The 24,621-nt window shown below is 38.8% G+C and overlaps 1 protein-coding gene across 1 annotated transcript in view; it reads left to right on the plus strand.

Annotated features, from left to right (window-relative positions):
- The first annotated feature begins 79 nt into the window (after positions 1-79).
- Positions 80-24,621, plus strand: part of DROSHA (drosha ribonuclease III) — a 105,720-nt gene continuing 81,178 nt past the window's right edge. Inside the window, exons 1-9 of the mRNA XM_070940765.1 lie at positions 80-153; positions 1,731-2,597; positions 6,289-6,381; positions 8,001-8,226; positions 11,082-11,223; positions 14,506-14,657; positions 20,788-20,868; positions 22,447-22,533; positions 22,614-22,700. Of these exons, the coding sequence (XP_070796866.1) occupies positions 1,738-2,597; positions 6,289-6,381; positions 8,001-8,226; positions 11,082-11,223; positions 14,506-14,657; positions 20,788-20,868; positions 22,447-22,533; positions 22,614-22,700 (1,728 nt within the window). The 5' untranslated portion in view covers positions 80-153; positions 1,731-1,737. The remainder of the gene's footprint in view (positions 154-1,730; positions 2,598-6,288; positions 6,382-8,000; positions 8,227-11,081; positions 11,224-14,505; positions 14,658-20,787; positions 20,869-22,446; positions 22,534-22,613; positions 22,701-24,621) is intronic.

The following is a 24,621-nucleotide window of genomic DNA, read 5'->3' on the forward strand; positions in this document are numbered from 1 at the left end:
AACATTTTCCCCCTATGCTTCCGTTTGGATATCATGCACGCTCCTCCTTCCAAGTGTTTTCTTCCGGTGTAAGGGTTTTTACACGCACATTTTCTCTGTCTTTGCCGGTGCCTACGTTTTGCGTTTGTGGAATGTCAAAAAGAGTGTTTCCAGGTAAAATAAAAGTTGCACGGGACTCTTGATAGGGAGGTAATGGTTCTACGACGCTAAGCGGGATTTAGATGATTTTCTGTGTCGTCTTTGTTCTGGTGGAAGATGAGAATGTTTGTGAATGCAGTTATTTTGTCCTTTTCTTATTTAAAAGCTCTGCACAGTGTCGGAAATATATAGTGCGAGAAATAGCTTCGCTGATATTTAACACTTGGAATTTTCAATTTTCAACTTGTTTATCTTATTCCCCTCCCCGATTTAAAACCGGAATCTCACGAAGCTAAGAAGGAATCTAATAACCACGCATTTTGTTTTTCTTTTGAAAAGATGGAGGTCTTTAAAAGAGCAAACCCCGTGTAAAACAGAGAGCAATCAAATGTATAATCTCTCCTTGGACGTGAAAGCTAAGAACTGTCCGTCAAATTATCCTAGAATTACGGAAAGATAATGAAAGATGTGCATAAATTAAACAATTGGTAAACAAGATATTTTCTGAGTTAAAACGAATAAGTGTAATAACAATGCAGAGTGCAGACTTAAGCATCCTCAGTCAGAAAAATTCCAAAAAGATAAGCAGCATTTATTTCCTAGTTAATATTTTTAAGGGTTGCAAAATCTAAAAGAGTCCCTTATGAATTAATATTTACGTTTGATAGTGGTTGAGTCTTTGCTTAAGAACCTGCAGGAAGATATTATTGCCAATGCTAGACATGCCATTTGAAAGATTATGCGTAGATTTGTAGACCAAGGATAAAGCACCAAAGCTCATAGGTGAGTAGCACATATGCAGCTTCAAACATGCAGTGAATGCAAGTATGAATAAATGGTGCTTATGTTCGGAGTAATCATCTACCCATTTCAAAATAAACTTACATAATTAGTAATAATTGATATATCAGTAGCACTAGCACTAGCACTTAAACTTATATACTGCTTCACAGTGCTTTACAGCACTTTCTAAGGGTTTAGAGCAGTGGGTCTCAACCTTCCTAATGCCGTGACCCTTTAATACAGTTCCTCATGTTGTGGTGACCCCCAACCATAAAATTATTTCTAATACCATTGGAAATATGTGTTTTCTGATGGTCTTAGGCGACCCCTGTGAAAGGGTCATTCAACCCCCAAAAGGGTCCCGACCCACAAGTTGAGAACAACTGGTTTAGAGACTCAGCATATTGTCCCCAACAATCTGTGTCCTCATTTTACTGACTTCGGAAGGATGGAAGGCTGAGTCAACCTTGAGTTGGCCAGGTTTGAATTGCTGGCAATCGGTAGAATTAGCCTGTAATACTGCATTCTAACCACTGTGCCATCACAACTCAATAATTTAGATGATGCTATCTAAATATTTTTAAGTTCTCAGAGACAGAGATTTTTTAGTTTAATTTTTCTCCAAAACATCAAGTGGTGACCTTCACACTAAGCAAACAAATGTATAGTGAAATCAATAAGGGCTATTAAAATATTGCGGTATGGGCTCCTTTTCACTGCCTGCTGCTAAGATACTAGCTCTTCCCTATTCTAACTCAAAGAAATGTGACAAAATCATTTTCTCCTGCCTTCTCTTCTTCTCTTTCTAGCTGGGTAATGTCTTTTCATTCCGGGCGTGGGTGCCCCCGAGGCCGAGGAGGAGTTACTGTTCGAGCTTCGTCACAAACCTTTCGCCCCCAAAACTTGAGACAGATACATCCTCAGCAGTCTTCAATGCAGTATCAGTATGATCAGCAACCTGCAACCACCTCCATCTATGCGAACCCCCCAACTCCAAACTATGTCCCTCCTAGGCCAGATTTTGTCCCGTATCCCCCACCAATCCCCCCTTCGCCTCAAAATTCAATCACCCAATGTCCTCCCCGACCTCCTTTTTCAGGCCCTCAAATGAGGCAGACCTTCCCGCTTCCTCCTTGTTTCCCCCCAGCTCCTCCCCCTGTCCCAAATCCTGGTAATCCTCCCGTTCTAGCCAATGCAACTGGACAAAACACCTTCCCTTACATGATGCCACCTCCATCCATACCACATTCCGTGCCTCCACCGGTAATGCCTCAACAGGTAAATTACCAGCCCGCGTATTCTCCAGGATATTCCCAGCAGACCTTCTCGTCTCCTAACTTTAATAACTACCAACACAGTGCAAACTCTTATCAAAGCAACAGTGGTAGCGCTAATAGCGGTGGTAGCACCAGCAGTAACTTCCGGCATCCAAGTGAATACCAGGTAGAAAAATCTCAGACTGACCGGAGGTCTCCAGAGAGGGGTAAATATTATGACGAACATCGCCATCGGGATCACAGCCATGGACATGGGGATCGGCATCGGTCCACTAATCATGGGGACCGGCGGGATCGTGGGAGGAGCCCAGATCGCCGGCGGGCAGAAAGTAGTCGTCATAGATCGGATTATGTCAGAGGAAAAACCCCACCGCGCCATCGGAGTTATGAATGGTACAGGTAATCTGGATTATCTGTGGTGCTATTCTTCTCTTCTGTCTTGCTTTTTATTGGGACTGAGGATACACGTGGTAGTTCTGCTAGTTGTGGGAAACCACAGGTAGCCTTCGACTTACAACAGTTCATTTAGTGACCCTTCAAAGTTACAACGGTACTGAAAATAGTGACTTATGACCATTTTTCACACTTACGACTCTTGCAGGATCCCCATGGGTACGTGGTCAAAATTCAGACGCTTGGCAAGTGACTCATATTTATGACGGTTGCAGTGTTCTGGGATCATGTGATCACCTTTGGTGATCCTTCTGCCAAGCAAAGTCAATGGAGAAGCCAGATTCACTTAACAACCATTTTACTAATTTAACAACTGCAGTGATTCACTTAACAACTGTAACAAGGAAGGTTGTAAAATTGGGGCAAAATTCACCTAACAAATGTCATGTTTAGCAACAGAAATTTTGAGCTCAACTGTGGTTGTAAGTTGAGGACTACCTGTAGTTCAGACTTTGTAGTTTACAAAAGAATGACTTCCTCTTTGGTGTTTTTTTTTGAACCTCACAGATATCTGGGTACATACATGTTTGCATTTGTTGGTGGGTAACACTTGTTCGACAATATTGACAGACTTCTAAATATAATACTAACTTGAATGATCAGTGGAAGTAGACAGAAAAACAGAATAACAGTTGGAAGAGACCTTGGAGGTCTTCTAGTCCAATACTCTGCTCAGGAAGGAAACCCTGTACCATTTCAGGCAAATCATTGTCCAATCTCTTCTTAAAAACCTCCAGTGTTGGAGCAGCCACAACCTCTGGAGGCAAGTCGTTCCACTGCTTAATTGTCCTGTCAGGAAATTTCTCCTTAGTTTTAGGTTGGTTCTCTGCTTGATTAATTTCCATCCATTGCTTCTTGCCCTGCCTTCAGATGCTTTGGTCAGTAGTTTGCAACTCTTCCACTGTTGCATTCTCCAATAAAAAAAAGAAAAAAGAAAACTTATTTCCATAAAAAAGCAGGGTGGATAAAAATCAATGATTTTTTTTTAAAATCAAAAAAATCGGATTTTTTTGATTTAAATCAGATTTTTTTGATTTAAATCAGATTTTTTTGATTTTTATTGAATTATTTTAATAAAAAACTTTTGGGGTAAAAATCTGTCGTAAGATAGTTTTCTATTTAAGATACATAAATAATTTAGTTTATTCAGCATGAAATGGAGCTTAGTTATGTAGCATGAGGCTGTATATTCTGCAATACTGGGACTATCAGAGAGTCAACAGCGGGTCAAAGAAGTAGCAGAGATGACAGTTGCTCCTTAAAAATTATGATTTAAAATCGAGTTGATTTAAATCAAGTCTTTTTACTAGTGATTTAAATCATAATTAAAATCATGATTTAAATTGACTCGATTTAAATCAAATCCACCCTGTAAAAAAGGGGGAAAAAAAGGAAATATAAGCCCTTTTTTTTTTAAGTCTAAGCTATTACTAACATCGCTAACACTTTTGCAGTTGTCAAAATATTCTTAAGTAAGCATCTTCTCTTTAAATTCAGATGCAACTCTTTCCACTGTTGCATTTTTCATGTTGTTTGTTTCCTTTGTAATTATTGAAAGGCAGAATATCCCAGAAATTCAGAGCTAACAGGAGTAAGGAGTAAAGAGAAGAGAGCTTTTTTTTTTTTTTTGCTTCTCCTCATAAATGATGCTGGGAACATTCAGTCCAGAGGGGATGGTTCATGTCACCACATTTTCTTGTCTTCCTGTTTTATTTTTAGTTCCAGATTCTCAGCAGTTTTAAGATTCATTTTGTTTTTCAAGTCTAGCTTTCCCTCTATCATATCAAAGGTTTTTGAAGTGCTCTCTTCTCTTGCTTGTGCTGTTTTCTGGAAAGAAAAGTGATTACTATTTCCTGCTCAGATGGTTCTTCAGTGTCACGTTGCTAAAATTAAAAGACCAGGGTAGAATCAGCAGATGTACAGTAGTGGCTAAAATTATGGAAACCTTCGAGGTTTGATGGCTAATAACACCACTTTTTTTTGGAGTTTCAGGATAATCATATTCCACTACTGGAATGGCCTGGGAATAGCCCAGACAACCCAATTGAAAATCTATAGAGCCGACTAAAGAAACTTGTTAGTCAGAAGCGACCCAGCAATAAAACCCAGTTAATAGAACCAATCATTCAATCTTGGTTTCACATTACAACAACTGCAGAACTAAAAGACTTGGTTCACTCCATGGGGAGATGTTATAAGGCCATAATTCATGCTAAAGGTTACCCAACTAAGTATTAACTGATGTGATAATTTTTGTATATTTTTTCTATGGTGATAATTTTTGTATATCTAATTTTTTCTACGTGTTTCACTTTTCTTCTTTATACTGTAACTGCTATTCTAATAGCAAATCCTTCATAAAAGTTATTGCATTACATTCTTGATTAAATTATCTTTCCATTGATATATAATTTTATGGTACTACTCCAAAAAAAGTGGTGTTTTAGAAAATACACTTTTCCCAAAAGGTTTCCACAATTTTGGCAACTACTGTAGAGAAATAGGTGAGTAGAACCTGTTGGTAATTTGGGTGGCTTGCTTTCTCCTGAATAAGTATCTGCATTATCTTTCTCCCATTTGCCCACCTTGGTGGCCTTAATGCTACCCATGCCCATTGTAAATTACGATTGATTTTAAAAAATGTAAGAAATTTTACCAAGTACTCGAATCTCATGAACGTTTGGTGTCCTCACATAAAATCTTCACCATCTGTTGAAATGTAATCAATCATTTTGTAAAGTTTGGGAAGATTTTTTATTGGTGGGCACCCATACCCTCATGCAAGATCATATAATAGCACCTGTTCCTTGAAAAGGCTGCTGTTGATCCTTGTGTTGTATTATAGTAGAGCTGAGAATAAAGCAGCAATTCTTACTTCTTCCAAGGCTTCGTAAGTCATTGTCGTTATCAGCCATTCAGTCATGTCTGACCCTATGGATCTACACTCTCCATGCCCCTCTGTCTCGCACTGCTTCCTTCAGATCCACCGTGGTCATCCCAGTACCATCTTTTATAGTGTCTGCAGCAATAGCAATAGCCCTTAGACTTATATGCCGCTTTATGGTGCTTTACAGCCCTCTCTAAGCGGTTTACAGAGTCAGCATATTGCCCCCCAAAATCTGGGTCCTCATTTTACCGACCCCGGAAGGATGGAAGGCTGAGTCAACCTTGACCCAGTGAGATTCGAACTCCTAGAAGTAACAGTAACAGAGTTGGAAGGGACCTTGGAGGTCATCTAGTCCAACCCCCTGCTCACACAGGAAACCTGTACTAGGGATTTGAACTGCTGAACTACCAACCTTTCTGATCGACAAGCTCAGTATCTTAGCCACTTGAGCCACCTGGCAGTGAGTTAGCCTGCATTACTGCATTCTAACCACTGCGCTCACTATAGTCTGGCTTTTTTGTTCAAATCCTGGTTGAAAACCTATGAGTGTGAACTAGGTCAGGTTAAGGAAGAAAAGCAAGGTTTCTAGCAGATGTTACACCATAAGTGACATGGGGATAAGCGATGGTATACCTTGCACTATGGAGCTTTTAGGTTGATAATCTATTCACTTCTGGTTCTCACCCTGTATTTTGGGACCTGAATGTTTCTACACACTCAGAATTGTATTTATTTTTAACATTCTTAAAGGGAACATCAAAAGGACAGGCACAGGCACCGGGACAGTCGACGGTCGCCATCTACAGAAAAGTCGTATAAGAAAGATCACAAAAGAACAGGAAGGTAAGATGTTTGACTCTTAAGAGCTACAGCCAGTCCTCATTTAACAACCACAACCCTAGGCTGGAATTTTGGTTGTAAGTTGTCACGGTTAAGTGACTCACTGCATGATCTGATTTGATCTTCTGTTTTTATGCTGGTCATAAATTGATCCATTGCAATTGTTAAGCAAATTACATTATTGTTAAATGAACCAGAATTGCCAGAATTTGGAAACGGGCAAAAAACCTCGCAAATCGTGGTCAAAGATCATAGAGCACTGCAACTAGTTGTAAATGCGAGCTGGTTGTCAAGCACCTGAAATGCGATCATATGACTGTGTGTATGTGTGTGTGTGTGTGTGTGTGTGAGTCAAAACTTTAAGGACAGGTTGTAGGTACTGTGTATGTAGGCCTTGGCTTATAATTGGGGCAGGAATTTCCATTGCACCTGGCTTTACAATGTTTTTGCCATTGTTGTTAAGTGAATGACTGCATCTGTTAAGTGAATCTGGCTTCCCCACATTGACTTTGCTTGTTGGTCGCAAAGGGCACTCTCATAATCCCAGGTTGTTGTACCCATCACAAATACATGCCAGTCTCCAAACACCTGAATTTTGATCACATGACCATGGGAATGCTGCAATGGTTGTAAGTGCGAGGACTGATTGTAAATCATTCTTTTCTCAGTGCCGTTGTAACTTTAAACAGTAGCTAAGTGAATACTTGTAAATTTAGGGTCATTTGTGAGGATCATTGGGGGGAGGTCTGTGTAAGTTCAATGGTTAAGTGAGTGGACTGTTGGTTTTTTTGTTTGTCTGTTTCTTTATTTTCACAAGAAAGGCCATCTCATGTGACCAAGTTTTGGACTTCAGCTAGCATCTTCCAATTTGCTCATTCGTCTTGGTTAAGCATAATGGATATGAAGCCAACATATCTGAATTGTTAGGTTAGACAAGGTAACATTAGTTTTGTCTTGTACTAGGAGAAGTGGTATATGTAAAAAGAAAACTGTTATGATTGCCCTGGCTTTATATTCTCCCTAACTCTTAAATACATTATACTTTGGAGGACATGATAGGGCATTTTGAAGTGGAATTAAATTTTATTTAATTATTATTAATTAAATTTATCTTCTGTTTTTATTTTCTACACTTTGAGGCAGCGTACATCAGGGGTGTCAAACTCGCGGCCCGCAGCCTGGATGCATCACTCGCTGGCCACGCCCATCCCTGGTTTACCAAAATGGGAAAAAGTCGCGATACGTCATGTGACATCGATGTGACGATGCAAGTTTGACATCCCTGATGTATATAATGCTGCCACCTCCCCCCCTCCCACACACAATAACAACCATGTGAAGTGGGTTGGGCTGAGAGAAAATGACTGGCTCAAAATCCCCCAGCTAGCTTTCATACCTATGGGTGGACTAGAACTCACAGTCTCCTGGTTTCTAATCCAGCACCTGAACTACTGCACTAAACTGGCTGTATGACATTCTGTCAGCACCCCGTTACTTGAAACATAGTTTGTCCCGAGATCTTATGGCTACCTTTTTATGAGGCGCTAATGCATTTACATGAGAACTGGAGTTAGTTTTGCTATTAAAGATAGACTTTTTTACTTCCTTCCCTTCTTGTGCAGTCGATCTCCCAGCCAGGACCAAAAGAGACCCCGTTGGGAAGAAGACAGGGAGCGGTGGTCAGAAAATGCCAACAGAGAGAAAGGTTATACCTCCATCAAGGACAAAGAACCAGAAGAGGCTACAGGTGAAAAGAACGAGGAAGAAGATCAGGATCTATTGAAGCCAGTGTGGGTTCGTTGTACCCATTCAGAAAGCTACTATTCAAATGATCCCATGGATCAAGTGGTATGTATTCTCAGAAATTCTGGCAACCAATTACTTGGATTATAAATAGAACTGACTAAAGAAGATGAGGTAATATTTTTTTTTCCCAGGACTTCTGCAGTTCTCTGAAGTCCCCATAAGATTTCTCTTCAGTGTTGGGCTGTGTCTTTCAGAACATTATTCAAAATTGTGGTGATGGGACAGGTGCCTGATTTTCGGGCAATGTCATATTCTCGTCCACTTTCTCCCTAGACACTATTTTGCTATGTTACAGGAAGAATCTCCCAATCTCCCAGAGTTTTCTCATGGGCTGCAGAAAGGGAGAAAAAAAATAATATGAAGTTTACTTTCCATAAGTAATCTTAGTTAATTTTAGGATCCAAGTCAGTATAGATCTTTCCTTCCTCCTCTGAACCGCAGAATAAAATATAATACGGTTTTTCATGGAATGACCGTTCAGTCTGTCATGATCTTAGAACTCTCACCAAGAAAATAGTATGGATTGGAATATAAGGCAAGCAAACAATATACTGCCAGAAAAAAGTAGAAATATTCTTCAGTGTCCTTAATAAAGGATTTGGTGGCTCAAATATATTGAACTGCCCAAGAAAAACTGGATTATTCTGAGTGCCATCTCCCCATTTGTCCTGGTTTAAACCAACATGATATTGGCCAACTTAAAATCTTCCCTTTAAAATCTTTAAAAAATGACAACTTTCCATTTTGTAATGTATATGTTCCCTTAATATTAATGCTGTAAAAAATGAAATTTCTTTGCAACCAAATGGGACCATATATTTATGGTACGTACAAGCATAATCCAGACTCTCTACTTGTAGTCCTCATTTAGCAACCACAATTGATTCCACCAAAATAGTCACTACATGATTGATATTTGAAAAGAGAGAGAGAGAGAGAGAGAGAGAGAGAGAGAGAGAGAGAGAGAGAGAGAGACTTGTGAAAATTGCTGGCTGTTGCCATGGTATTTAGCTAAAGTTCTCCCATGCAACAATGTCAGTGATACTCTGGCATGTGTTATTGTCAGGTGCAGAACTTTTGGCATACAGGCATGCATTGGTTGGAGAAAATAGTTCCCTAGTGAGGCAGTTGCTAAATGAGGACTACTTGTGATTGTGAATGTTACTTATCTAAATTAGAGTTTATATCAGCTAATGGAAGTAATTAAGAAACTCTGGTATTTGTATGTATACCAAGTTAATAAGCTAGGGCAGGTGCATGGCTACAGAATTGTAGTTTTGAGCCCAGAGGCATCTAGTATAATAAAAAAAAATATGCAGCTGTATCATATATTGGATTCCAATGTCAGTTATTAGAAGGGCTTTTTTTTTTCCATAGCAAGGAGTGGTTGGAAAAAAGGTTTAACTAAAACTGTTTGATCTTCAGTAATATATAATAACTATGGTATTCAATAGTAGGCTGATAAGCAGCTCTGAAAGCAGACTTTAATTTATCTCTGAAAGATCAATATTCTTTATCAAAATGCAGTTTTTAAAGCTTGAGGTTACAATTAAAAATCAGATGTATTTAAAAAAATCTCATCAGAGGTTAAAATATCCACATTGATTCTTTTTGTAAAATTGATTTAATGTTAACCTTTTAATTATAGTTTTACACTTGATCTGTATTCCAATTTTGTGAACTGCTTTGAACATCACTTTTAGGAGAAATTTGGGATATCACTTTAAACATTGCATGGTGGTTTTTTTGTTTGTTTATTTGCTGACGTATAAACTAGGGATAGGCATAAAATAAAAATACACAGCCCAGTGTATTCCCCATTGTGTGGCTACTTACTGTCTTATAATCTTCTCCTCTCATTCCTTCTGCTCTGGGAGCAAGGATGCAAAGGGTCAGGCACAGGAGAATTATTTTATTTCATTATTTCATTATTTTATTTAATTTATTTTAATCCTGCCTTCATTGTTTTTATGAATAATGTTGTGGCAAACATTTACAATACTGCTTCTTCCTCCTATTTTCCCCACAGTAACAATTCTGTGAGGTGAATTGGGCTGGTGTAAGTCATAGTTTCCTGGCTTCTAGCCTGGTGCTAAACACCTGTCTACAGAAATTGTTTATTTCTTCTTCCTCTTGCAGAGAGGAGGAAATTACAAGAGAGTAAGCAAGCATACAACATGCAACACATGTCAAAAGCAATATGGTGGCACTGGCAGCCTTAAGCACGCTCAGCTAAAAGCTGGTGTATTCCCCATTGTGTGCCTCGTTACTCTCTTGTAATCCCTTTTTCTCCAATTTCTCTGCAAAGGAAAAAAAGGAAAACAAAACAGGACAATGAATACTGAGTGTAATGGTGAATACATGACGGGATCATGTAACTTTGAATGGTTTCTGAAAGAAGCAGGTGGTAAGTGGGGGCTTTCTATATTATTGTATGCAGTCATGAAAGGCATTTTTGGATAAGGAAATCCTGCAGTCCTACCCGTCAGTTATTGCCTTATGTTTGGTTGCAGCTTATTATAAATAGGATTTTATGATTATTTCACAAAAGAACAATTTACACTTGAATTGCTTGCTGTTTACCATTTGGAAATGGTTTTGCTGCTGTGCATGTTTATCTGGGAGGCACAAAACCACAGAGAGCAGATGATCTCTCATGTCCATCTGTATGGAGTAGAACATTTTCCCACATTTTTATTACTCTGCATTAGTGATCAATGCTGGGGTGGATGTTAAGTATTACTCTGTGGTGGGATATCTATGTTTACATGGCAACACCAATATAAATTATTTGCCTGAGGAGAGGTTGTTTTTAGATAGCTAGATTGCTTTCAGCAGGTCCTTATCCTCTCAAAATAGCTGTAACTTTTCTGTTTTCCCATGGTTTCATTTGCAAGGGGGATTCCACAGTGGTGGGAACAAGCCGGCTCAGAGATTTGTATGAAAAATTCGAAGAAGAGCTAGGAAAGCGTCAAGCAAAGGCCAAAGCTGCCAGGCCTCCATGGGAGCCACCTAAAACCAAACTAGATGAAGATGTAGGTGAGTGTCTAATGGGCAAAATCTATTTGTTGCAGGAAGATACTTTCTTGAAGGGGTAGTCAAATTCAGCTTTCTTTAGGGCGTCGAACCCTGTATTAAGTGTTCAGTTCTTCAATCTTTTTCTCTGTTGTAGGAAGCTGGAATAAGATAAGAAAGCCTATCATATCATCATCATCATCATCTTTGAAGACGTTTCGCTTCTTATCCAAAAAGCTTCTTCAACTTCTTGGATGAGAAGCGAAACATCTTCAAAGAAAAACCAGAAAGTCCAATTGCCTCTTAGAAACATGACCTGGATGATTGAGACAACCATGACCTGGATGATTGAGAATATCCATAGATGATGATATCATCACCATCATCATCATCTTTATTTATTCATTTTTATTCTACCTTTATTATTTTTATAAATAACTCAAGGTGGTGAACATACCTAATACTGTTTCCTCCTCCTATTTTTCCCACAAAAAATAACCCTGTGAGGTGGGCTAGAGAGAGGGTGACTGGTCCAATATCACACATCCGGCTTTCATACTTAAGGTGGGACTAGAATTCTGGCCTCATGGTGTCTTAACCACTAAACCAAACTGGGTCTATATTGTACAGGTAGTCCTCAACTTACAACAGTTCGTTTAGTGACCAAAGTTACAACAGTATTGAAAAAAAGTGACAACCGTTTTTCACACTTACAACCATTGCAGCCTCCCCATGGTCACATGATCAAAATTCAGATGCTTGGCAACTGACTCATATTTCTGACAGTCACAATGTCCTGTGATCATTTTTGGTGACCTCCTGATGAGCAAAGTCAACGGGGAAGCCAGATTCACTTAACAAACATGTTTACTAACTTAACAACTGCAGTGTTTCACTTTAAAGCTGTAGCAAGAAAAGTCATAAAATGGGGCCAAATTCACTTAACCCATGTCTCACTTAGCAACAGAAATGTGGAGCTCCATTGTGGTCATAAGTTGAGGACTACCTGTATTGCATTGCATTGCATTGCATGATACATAATTATATTGTTTAGTCTGAGAAGACCAGAATGAAGTTTGCATTATTTTTTCCCACGAGAGACTTATGCCATTGTATTCAGGAGGCTGTGGCAGATTTTTGGAATGCGAGGAGGTGTCATATTTTGAAGATAAGGTCATGGATCTTTTACTTTTTTAGTCTGTTAACATCTGAAAGTAATCTTTGGAGGCCCAAGTGCTAATGATGGGCAGAATCAGAGCCAATAATATACAATTTCCAATTTCCACTTGGAAGGATTATGTTTTTTTCTTTCTTTTAGTAACAGTAACAGAGTTAGAAGGGACCTTGGAGGTCATCTAGTCCAACCCCCTGCTCATACAGGAGACCTAGACTAGGGACTCGAACTACCGACCTTTCTGATGAACAAGTTCAGCATCTTAGCCACTGAGCCACCTAGCCAGACTTTTCATGTCACTCATGTTAAGTGCGAGACCACAAGTTTTCTATTCCCATTTTTAACATTGGGAGTTGCAGACATGAGCAACCTACTCCAAAGTCTTATTAGTTACAGTAGTAAAAATATTCTTTACTACAGATTTGTATCAGAGAATAATACTTTTCATTTACATTTTGATAACATTTTTTTATAGTGAATCTTTTAGCTTTTCAGAAAAATTCAATGTAAGAACGACAACAATTAGATTCAACTTCTCACTTACTAATCCAGTTAATAGAATTTATAAAACAGTCTTTTAGATGGATAATTATCTCTTGTTACTACAGCAGTTCTTTCTGAATTTTTTTCCTCAGTTAAATTGCTAAAAAAAAATCACTGTATGATTCATACTATTTTTAACAGAGTCATTAAAACCAATTTTAATCTCACACTAACTTTCTGGTTTATCATTCCAACTACAAGTTCTTTATTTTCTTTCATCCATTCCATTTATCCCATTCTCTACATGTCAGAGCAGTTTTACAAAAGCCTGGATGCAAAGAAATAACTGATACTGAATGAATTTTATGATGATCTGTCTATTTTAAGAGAGGCTACCAAAAATGAAGAAAGTATAGTTTAATTCTGCTTTATTTTTGATATGCTGTGGCTGGACCTTTGGAGCGGTGTCTGCTTCATTTAAGGGAAGCCTATTTAACACCTGCATGAAACTGTTGGGTGAGATCATCTGCCAGTTTGGGGTTTGGTATCATCAATATGCTGATGATACTCAATTATATCTTTTTTACCTGATCTAGGCAAAATGTGCAATCAAGGTCCTATCTCAGTGTCTGGAGGCTGGGGAAAAATCACCTTCAACTTAATCCTATCAAAATTGAGTGGCTGTTGTTATGAAATTCCATAACCAGAATTTATTTGAATCTTAGTTGTACTTCCCTATTCAAGACCGGTGTGTAATCTGCAGGTCTTCTTAGATTCATAGCTCCTGTTGGAAAAACAGATAGTAGCTATGGCTTGGAAGTCCTTTGCATAATTCTGTCTTCGATGTTGGTTGAGCTGGATCAAGAGGCTGTAAGACAGTCACTCATGCCCTCATCACAACATGGCTCAACTATTGCAGCATGGTCTACATGGCGCTTCCTTGAAGGCGATGGAAGTTTCAACTGGTTCAGAACGTAATGGTTTGGACATGTAACACCTCTGCTTTATGAGATGCACTGTTTGCCGGTATGCTTCTGGGCTCAATTCAAGGTGCTAGAGAGACTCTTCATGGCCCTACATGGCATTATCCTGAGGGTCCACTTATCTCCCATGGCTTCTGCCCAATTGGTAAAAGATAGTAAAGTTGGTGCACTTAACAATGTCATTGTGTGCATTCGGAACACCCCAACTTCTAGAATGAAATCCTTCTTGAAATCCGTGTGGCTCCCAATCCTCCCCACCCTTATAGTTGTTGTCCCAAGCTTTGGGCTAGGGAGGATGGGATCCCCTCATTGGGTGAACTTTTATACAAGTTCTTCATTGAGTGATCAGATGCCACCTTGGTTCTTCCTATCTTACTGTGCTTTTCATTTGTTTTTGTTTTTTTCATTTGTTTGATATGGTGGGTTTCCCAGAGCCATCTCAGTCAGGGGCAATCAGATTTAATAAACAAAGAAACAGTGAGTTGGATGCGTTGTGTTGATTCAAAGAAAGCATTTGTTGATCACCTCCTCTTCAATGTCTCTCCACTTCTGGAACAAAAGGCCATTGGTCAACCTCTGACTCATGTAAGACTTTCGAAGGAAGGAAGTCCAAATGAGGAGGCAATTTTCTTAATCTCCCGTTTTGTTGTCTCTTGATGCCTTCAGGGAGCTCCAGTGATTCCGAGTGTGACTCAGAAGATGACAGCTGTTCCAGCAGTTCCGACTCAGAGGTTTTTGATGTCATTGCTGAAATTAAGCGGAAGAAGGCCCACCCTGATCGTCTGCATGAGGAGCTGTGGTACAATGATCCTGGACAGGTATTCCACTTGAGGAAAAAGGCAAAAGGCTATATCCTAGGCCTTTAGGAGCGAGATTTATTTTAGTAGTGACTCATTTTGCTGCATTGGTTTCAGCCTCTCCAAGCTTATATTTTTGCTTACCTGGCTCTGTACAGGTAGTCCTCAACTTACAGTAGTTCATTTAGTGACCGTTGGGAAAAAACTTTACAACCATTTTTCACACTTACGACTATTTCAGCATCCTCATGGTCACGTGATCAAAATCCAGCACTTGGCAACTGACTCATATTTACAACAGTTACAGTATCCTGGGGTCATGTAATTCTCTTTTGCGACCTTCTGACAAGCAAAGGCCACAGGGAAGCTAGATTCACAACAACCGTGTTACTAACACCTGCGGTAATTCACTTAACAACCGTGGCAAGAAAAGTAAAATGGAGCAAAACGTACTTAACAAATGTCTCACTTAGCAACATAAATGTTGGGCTCCATTGTGGTTGTAAGTTGAGGACTACCTGTACTTAACTGGGGGTATGGAGGAGCATTGTCTCACTTATCAAGCTGGGGCAGTATTAAGTATTTCAGGTTCTGCTGGCTGGATAAATTGACCATTCTGATACAAAATCAGCCTTGGCTTTACTGAAAGGCAGATTATTTGCTTGTTTGTTTATTTAAATAATTTCCCGCCTTTTTCCTTTCAGTAAAAAATAAGCAAATAATCTGCCTTTCAGTAAAGCAAATAGACTTCCAAAAGACATCTTCCTGGGAACTGGTACTCTTTAGTGGGGCTCCTTCGGAGAAAATTTGCAACATTCCTTGCCATCTTCCCCGTTGTCTTTGCCTGTGGGAATCATGTGATTGTTGTTTGCTGTGATGTAGTTGTGAGCCGGATCTTTGAGTGCCTGAATCATGGTCATGGAAATCATGTAACTGCCACAACTTTAAGTCCAGTCATAAGTACCCTCGTTCAGCACTGTTGTAATTTTGAACAGTCGCTGAATCATGGTTGTAACTTGAGGACTATCTAGGACAGGGGTGTCAGACTCAAGGCCTGCAGGGTGCTTAGATCTGGCCTGCAGGCCCGCCCTGGAAACAGTAAAGGACTGATCCGTGGTGCCTCTGCCAGTGAAAACGGAGCTTGGGAGGGCCGCATACAGCCCTCCCGGACTCCATTTTCACTAGCAGAGGGTTGCAGGAGATGGTTGCACCTGAAAACGGAGCATCGAATGATGTTGAACTGGCCACGCCCACTTTCCCCCCAAGGTCAAACACAACCCTGGTGCGGCTCTCAATGAAATCAAATTTGACACCCCTGATCTAGGATTAGAAATTAAGCCCAAGGAACTGAACAGGATAAAGTATTAGACATAATTGCTAATGGAAAGCCTAAGAGTGTGGCAACTGTCAAAGATGAAGAGATCAAGAAAGTTTTTATAACAAAAGGTGTTCAATTAAGTAGTTTTCAGGAGTATTTTGGCTTACTGTATGTTCTTTTTTTCCTTATGCTCATTTTCCATTCATTTTGTTGGGAGATTAACCTATAGTTTAGAAAGCCCTACTAAGCAGGTATATACAAAAGTATGAAGGCTATTGCTTAACGCATTGTAAATCGCCCTGAGTCTCCGGAAAATGGCGGCATATAAATCGAACCAATAAATAAATAAATTTAGAATAACTGTATTGTCACTTTGAATGTACACTGATCGGCATACGTTAAAATGAAATTTCGTTGTATAGAGCTCTCAAAGGGTCACCACCTGTAATATACACTATGTAAACATGACAAATAAATAAATAAATACAAAATTATGCATATACCCATATACTGACATATATTATAAAGCTGCATGCAAAAATTTGGGCACTCCTATCAAATTGTCTATTTCAATGAATCTATAAGTGAACAGAACAGAACACAACATATATGTCAGGTATTTTTAATCTATTTGTGCCATGGACTGCTTCATAGAAAAATATATTTAAATGCATAAAATAAAATTTTATGCATTTAATGGCTTGTATCACAAAGGAAACCACTTGTGCTTAAATTCAGCTATTAAAATACTAATGGCTTGTATGGTTATTTAGCTACAAAAGAACCTTTCAAATCCAAACTCTGTTCACCATTATCGATCCTGCTTTTAGAGGAAAATGTAGTTCACACACTAAATGTATTTGTATTTCATTTTTTAGGGTACTGTGTTTCCCCAAAGATAAGACCCTGTCTTATATTTTTTTGAACCCTGAAATAAGCGCTTGGCCTTATTGCCATGCTCTCAAAAGCCCGATTGGGTTTATTATCACGGGATGTCTTATATTGGGGAAAACAGGGTATATAATAATTATTCTAGTGAAGTTGATTGAAGTTAAGCTTTTTTTTGGAGTCTATGGGCATAAATTACTTGGTTGCATATATTCTTTATTAAATTATAAGATGAACTTCAGTTAAAATCTAGTGAAAATAAACTTGTTATATTTTTCCCATACAAGTTCACAGACCCCTAAAATTTAACATGGACCCCTTACTTTACAGGAACAAAATTGAAAATTAAATGTAGCATCTTTTCGCCAATTTGAATTTTTACTTACAACTGATGTCCAATTGTTTACAGGTGAAAAGTATGACCTCAGTGAATTCCTTCTCTAGTTCCTTCTTTTTCTGTTAATTTTTTTTTCTCCCACTTTTGTTTTCTTACATTTTTGTCCTCCTATTAGTCATTAAATCTAAATGGAACTTCTCAATTGAAATTGAAATTGATGACCTTGGCTTCTCTAAAAGCAAATCAGGTAGAATAAGTCTGTTTACCTTAATATCCCAAGATGGTTAATGCTGTGCTAATCTAGAGAACACAATGGTTGTCAACAAACAAGAGCTAATGAAGCAAATTGTGTTAGCTATCCTTTTTCATTTGGTTGTATCTATGTATCAAGGCATCTCGTGTATTGTGTATTGCTTTCATTTAATTTAAAACAAACACGTTGTAGGATGGAAAGCACTTAAAATTGTTGGCGTATTGCTTTTGTGTCCTGAACCTAGCTTTGCAAATAATAGGGCTACAATCTGCAGACATAAATTTAGAAAGATCAGCCACTTATATTGAGGAGAAATCATAGGCTTACTTACTCTTCTGATATAAAAGCAGCAATTTGAGCATCTTACACACTTCTCCCCCCCTTCCATTCTGAGATCATCTTCTGAATTACTCTTGACACCTTGAATGAGACTTGAAAGATGGCATTCAATAGACCAAGTTTAAATTTGAACACTATATTTTGTTCTAATTTTGCCTATGTTCTTGTAGTGTTGAAGGCACCGGAAATTGAAATATGCCCAGAGAACAAATAATAAGCTGTATCCAAAAACACTAGCTTCCACCAATGTTTTTATCAGAATTATATGCTTTTTGAGCTATCTTTTTCTTTCCATAATAGTGTTCCTTTGTAGACCGTCAAGCTATTGTTAGCAGAAACTTCAAAAGTGCTACAGTGCTGAATAAGAAAGGAGTTCTGTCTAGACAAAATAGATTTTGGAGGAGGAACTATGTCCCCCCCGCTCCGCCCCCCCAAAAAAAGAAAAATGTAGATGCTTCAATTAATGCTCTTCTTTCCTTAAAAAGGTGGGATGTTGCCTACTGAATTTTGGACAACCAAAATTGTCCAAAAAGCAGTGGCCTCCAACCTTTTGGGCGCCAGGGACCGGTTCTGTAGAGAGAGGTTTTTCCAAGGACCGGAGGGGGCGTGGTTTGGCATGCTGCCTACATCCCGTGGATGGGGCTTTGCTTGTTTGAATGGCTCGGTTTCTGTCATGCCGCGGCTGGTGCTGGTCCACAATTGCGGGGACATCTGATATAGAGGAATTCCAGAACATGGGGAAAAAATGACTTAGCAAGTATCCTTACTGCTCCCATTAGCCCAAACCTGAACTAAATAGAACAATATAGGAATTCCTCCACTTATGACCACAAAATTTCTGTTAAGTGAGACATTTGTTAAGGAAATTTTGCCCCTGGACATTTCTCACCACAGTTGTTAAGTGAATCACTGAAGTTGTTAGTAACCCAGTTGTTAAGTAAATCTGGCTTCCCCATTAACTTTCCTTGTTAGAAGATCGCAAAAAGTGATCACATGACCCTGGGACACAGCAACCATCGTAAATATGAACCAGTTGCCAAGCATCACATGACCATGGAGATGCCACAAAGGTTGGAACTGTGAAAAATGGTCATAAGTCACTTTATTCAGTGCCATTATAAGTTTGAACGGTCACTAAATGAACTGTTGCAAGTCGAAGACTACTGTAATCAGAATTGACTTCTAGTACTTTTTATTAGGGAGGCTAATAACTGGAAATTTCAGGAAAAAAAGCATGCCGCTGGCCTTCGACTTGCAACCATTCATTTAGTGAATGTCCAAAGTTACAACGGCACTGGAAAAAAGTGACCTATGACCATTTTTCACACTTACAACCTTCGCAGCATCTCCATGGTCACATGATCAAGACTTTGGACGCTTGGCAACTGGTTCATATTTATGACCATTGTAGTGTCCCGGAATCACGTGATTCCCTTTTGCAACCTTTTGACAAGTAGAGTCAATGGGGAAACCAGATTCACTTAACAACCGTGTTGCTAATTTAACAACTGCATTTAACAACCCTGGCAAGAAAGGTCATAAAGTGGTTCGCTTAGCAACAGAAATTTGAAGCTCAATTGTGGTCGTAAATTGAGAACTAATAATGTAATCTCTTCAGAATTCATGTAGGAGAGTTTTCTAATGTCAAACTTCACTTCAGGTAGAAAGCTAATATGTTGACAAGAAGCCTAGGCTAGAATTGGATTCTAAGCATTCAATACCCCCCAATAAAGTTTATTGGGTCTCATTCTGCCCAGTTCCATTTATGAATCTTAAAATGGACAGTTTGGAAAGTACTATAATCCATTTTTTAAATCTTTAGTTTTATGAATAATTATTACCTCAAAGCAGTGTTTAAATAAATAGATGCATCAGCTCTTCTTTGCATATTGCCTTAAATTTTTAAATTAAATGCCTTGTCCGAGCAGCAGAAATCCAGATGGACACTAGATGGTAGCAAAAAGAGGCAGGAAATTCTTACCTCTGCTGCCACCTAGTCGTCCTTTGGACTTTTGCAACCCAGATGTGGTACTTCTCCTTAAATAGATCACATTTCAACCTCCTGGTATTGATCTGGAGATCTTTGTTGCAGTTTCCATAACAACAGTAACTGTAAGCCGCCCTGAGTCTCCGGAGAAGGGTGGCATATAAATCAAATTAAAAAAAACAAACAAAACAAAACAGCAATTTCATCATCAGGATTTCATCCTGATTTTGGTGGGGAACAAAATAAGACAAGAATAAATGGATTTATTAAGTTGTGAGTAAGCTAACTCTCTCTAGAAAAAGCTTCCCTGTTAAAGAAAAAAAGAGGTTTAATAGTAGAACCAACATCACAGGTAGATAAGATAAGGTAAGGTAAGGTAAAGTAAGATAAGATAACCTTTATTGTCTTTTTTTTCTGACTCTGACACACATAAAAAATGAAATTGTTGTCTTCTCTCAAAAGTGTACACATATATAACACACATATAAGTATGCTATTTACATACATATGTATTGAGTCTGGAATGATGGTAGTAAATCATGCTGGACATTAAGAGGATCACTATACCCTCTTGATTTTGACCATACCTGATTTTACAACTGTTTTTGCAGTGGTCTTTAACTGAATCATCCCAGTCATTAAATGAATGCTGTGGTTGTTAAGCACCTTTTACCAGTAAGTACCATCATAAAGCATGATCACATGACTGCAAAAGTCACATGACAGCAGAAGGTGATAAATGTGGGCCAGTTGCTAAATACCTAAGTGCAATCACGTGACCGTGGGGTGAGGGGCAGCCATTGAAACTTCAAAACCAGGTTGTAAGTAGTTCTTGGAGACATCCATCATAACTGTGATTGCTAAATGACGGGTTGTAAATCGAAGACTACAGTACTTAAAAAGATCTATGATCTTTGGATATTTGCCCACTCTCTTTAAATACTCCTATTCCTCTTTCCTATTCCTAAAGTATTCCTAAAGTCTCTGTTCCTAAAAATATCACTTTAACCCTTTTTTCTTTTAAAACAGATGAACGATGGGCCTCTTTGCAAATGTAGTGCCAAAGCCAGGAGAACAGGGATAAGACATGGAATCTATCCTGGAGAAGAGGTAACCGGATTTTAGTTTCTCAATGAGGAGAATTGCTTAAGGACATGGCTGACAACGGGCAGATCTGCCAGACAGGAATAAAACGAGGCTTTGTTTTCTATTAGCATAGATCTGGAGTTCTGTAGCATTTCCGACCATAGGCCAAATTCATTGAGAGTCAGACGGCATACAAGTCTTAATAAATTATTATTTTCAGGGGCTGCTGGAATCTTCCATCTATATTTGGAAGGCTGTAGCTAGAAGGAGAACAACTGGCAGTTTGAAGGCAACCTGTATGAAGAAAATATACCCAGCAGGGAATGATAGGCTGGTTCAGTCTTGATTAGCTTGCAGCTTTCCAGATGTGCAACACTGCAATTCTGTTAATGTCTTACATGCGTAAGCCTCTTGCTTCAGGTGGGAAGAGCTGAGTCAGCGCATTGATCTATTAATAACTCCCCTATTATTAACATTCCTCCGTCTATTATTTTCTTTTCTGGTTTATTCTACTTGTATAGGTTTTTTTTACTATTTTTTTAAAAATAATTATTATATAATGGTTTGAGGTAATTGTTGTTTTAGATTTATTGTTTTATTGGATTGTTGTATGGCATCCAGAGTCACTTTCCTGAAATGGGCAGCCGTATAAATGTTGTTAGTAAATAAATACATAAATAATTACACTTGGGTATTTTTAACATTGAGAAGCATCAAAATAGGCAATTATCTGGCCTCCCCTCAGTGCTCCTGAAGCAAAGTCCATTCCTTTCCTTTCCCTAGCAGAAACACAGGCTTAGTTTTATTTCTTCTGCTTCAGTTCAGCCATTCTCACTTGGGGCTCGACAGAATACTTTCCCAATCTGGATACCCTCCAGATGTATAGACATCACAACTCTCAGCAATGGCTGGGATTTCAGGTGGTCCAGATGTTTAAATGGTTCTAAATTCAGGGTGGCTGGTTTAGAAGAAGCAGGATTTTTTTCTGCTCTCTTGTGGAGATTAAGTTTCCTTCATCATTTCTTTTCTCTCTTCTTCTTAGGATCCAAGCCAATATAGATTTTCTTCCCTTCTCTGAACTGTAGAATAAAATATAATACAATTTTTCATGGAATGACCAACCAGCCTGCCCTGATGTTAGAACTCCCACCAAGTTTGGATTGGAGTATAAAACAAAAGCAACAGCCAGAAAAAGTAGAAATATTCTTCAGTGGCCTTAATAAAGAATTGTGGGGCTCAAATATATTGAGTTGCCCAACAAAAGTTGGATTATATCATCTCCCATTTGTCGTGGTTTAAACCAACACGAGATTGGCCAGTTTAAAATCTTCCCTTTAAAATCTTTTTAAAAATGACAACTTTGTATTCTGTCATGTCTATGTTTCCTTAATGTTAACGCTGTAAAAAACTGAAATGAAATCTCTTCGCAACCAAATGGCGTCGGCTATTTATGGTACGTACATGCATAATCCAGACTCTCTACAGGCAGTCCTCATTTAGCAACCACAATGGTTGCCACTGAAATGGTCAGGATTTTTCTACTCTCTTGTGGGGATTGAGTTTCCTTCATCATGTCTTTTCTCTATTCTTCTCTCCTTAAAGCCTATTAAACCTTGCCGTCCTATGACCAACAACGCTGGACGATTGTTCCATTACCGCATTACGGTGTCGCCTCCTACCAACTTCTTAGTAAGTAATTTGCAGCGTGATAGCAACTTCTTGAGCCTCCCCAGGGCAACTTTTCCCAACTTCTGGTTTTATTTCTTTAGACAGACAGACCCACCGTCATAGAGTATGATGACCACGAGTACATTTTTGAAGGATTTTCCATGTTTTCCCATGCTCCTCTCACAAATGTAAGTATGTTTTCTTTTATATTCCAGTTGTACTGATGCTGTTACCTACTTGGGTGATGAAACGTCTGCAAGCGAACAAGCTCAGAGAGCAGTAGGGATCCCACAAATCCTGGCTGTTTCGTATAGTGTTTACTTTTCTGTATTTAAAGAAGTCTCAGTTTAATTCCTAGGACTATGCATGCTTCTGAAATATCTCGGAAGAGTGCTCTGGACCTTGGGCATCAGATGCTTGAAAAAACAATATTTTAAAATCTACATTACTTTGAATGACCAAGTTCTTAAAATAATAGAATCTTTGTTTACAGGCTCGTGCAAGGGTCTGAAAAAAAGTCAGGCTGCTTTAATGAATAGCAGAGTAAAGTCCAAAGTCCTTCTTCCAAATAATTTTCCAAGCCAGCACAGCCCAATTAATTTCCCAACATATTTTCGAGAGTTTTACTGGAACAATCCTCCAGAGGGAATTTTCTGTAGGATTGAAGAACCTGCTGCACAGCAGAATAAATAGTTTTGGAATAAAAGGGCCTTAATAATACGGCTTTGTATAGTGCAGCTATTTACTTCTGTTTTATTATTTCTGAAGTTACTGCCAAATTGAAATGTGTAAGGTGCCTAGAGGGAGAAAACCAATACTTCTCCGGAGTTAATCATAAGACTGATTTCCTATCTCCCTTGGGTTCATTTGAGTTTCTCACTTTAGCCTGTATTCCATATAGGTGTTTTGTTTACTACTTTGTTTTATGAAATGTTGCATTTCTAAACATGTAAACATTTTTTGTTTTGTAGACGCCTATATTTTATAGGCGTCTACAAAATAGACTCACTGGAGAAGAGCCTAATTCTGGGAACGATAGAGGGAAAAAGAAGAAGGGGACGGCAGAGAACGAGGTGGCTGGATGGAGTCACTGAAGCAGTCAATGTGAGGTTAAATGGACTCCGGAGGATGGTAGAGGACAAGAAGGCCTGGAGCAGTGGGTCTCAACCTTCCTAATGCTGCGACCCTTTAATACAGTTCCTCATGTTGTGGTGACCCCCAACCATAAAATTATTCCTAAAACCATTGAAAATATGTGTTTTCCTATGGTCTTAGGCGACCCCTGTGAAAGGGTTGCTCGACCCCCAAAGGGGTCCCGACCCACAGGTTGAGAACCACTGGCCTGGAGGAACGTTGTCCATGGGGTCGCGATGGGTCGGGTACAACTTCATGACTAACAACAACAACAACATATTTTATAGAGTGGAAAGGTTTGGTTCTGGACTTCTCTAGAGCCTTATTATTGGGATTTTCTCTGAAGAAGGGTATCTTCCTAAAACATCAACTGTTCAATTGCAAGAGAGAGCATTCATCCTATTTTTGCATCTTCTCAATTCTCTTTTAAGCTCATAAGGCTTAACACATACTACATAAACAGACTGATGGCAGAGGAACATAACTCCAAACTGTTGCTGTATTCTGACAGTTTATCAGTAAACTATTCCTCCTCCTGCATTATTATTGAACTATCAATTAAACTACTACAGATGGTCCTCGACATATGACCACAATTGAGCCCAACATTTCTGTTGCTAAATGAAACGCTTGTTAAGTGAATTTTGCCCCATTTTACAACCTTTCCTGCCAGAGCTGTTAAGTGAATCACTGCGGTTATTAAGTTAGTAACATGGTTGTTAAGTGAATCTGGCTTCTCCATTGACTTTTATTTGTAAGGTAGTTGCAAAAGGGGATCTGATGACCCTGGGTCACTGCAACCGTCATAACTATGAGTCAGTTGCCAAGCATCTGAATTTTGATCACATGATCACAGAGATGTGATCAACGGCTGTAAGTATGAAAAACGGTCCTAAGTCACTTTTTGGCACCTTTGAATGGTCACTAAATGAACTGTTCTAAATCGAGTCTGTCTATTTTGACAGACAATATGAA

This window comes from Pituophis catenifer, unplaced genomic scaffold (assembly GCF_029215685.1).
Source record: "Pituophis catenifer annectens isolate HBS135680 unplaced genomic scaffold, rPitCat1.0.hap2 SCAF_3, whole genome shotgun sequence".
Taxonomy (NCBI): Eukaryota; Metazoa; Chordata; class Lepidosauria; order Squamata; family Colubridae; genus Pituophis; species Pituophis catenifer.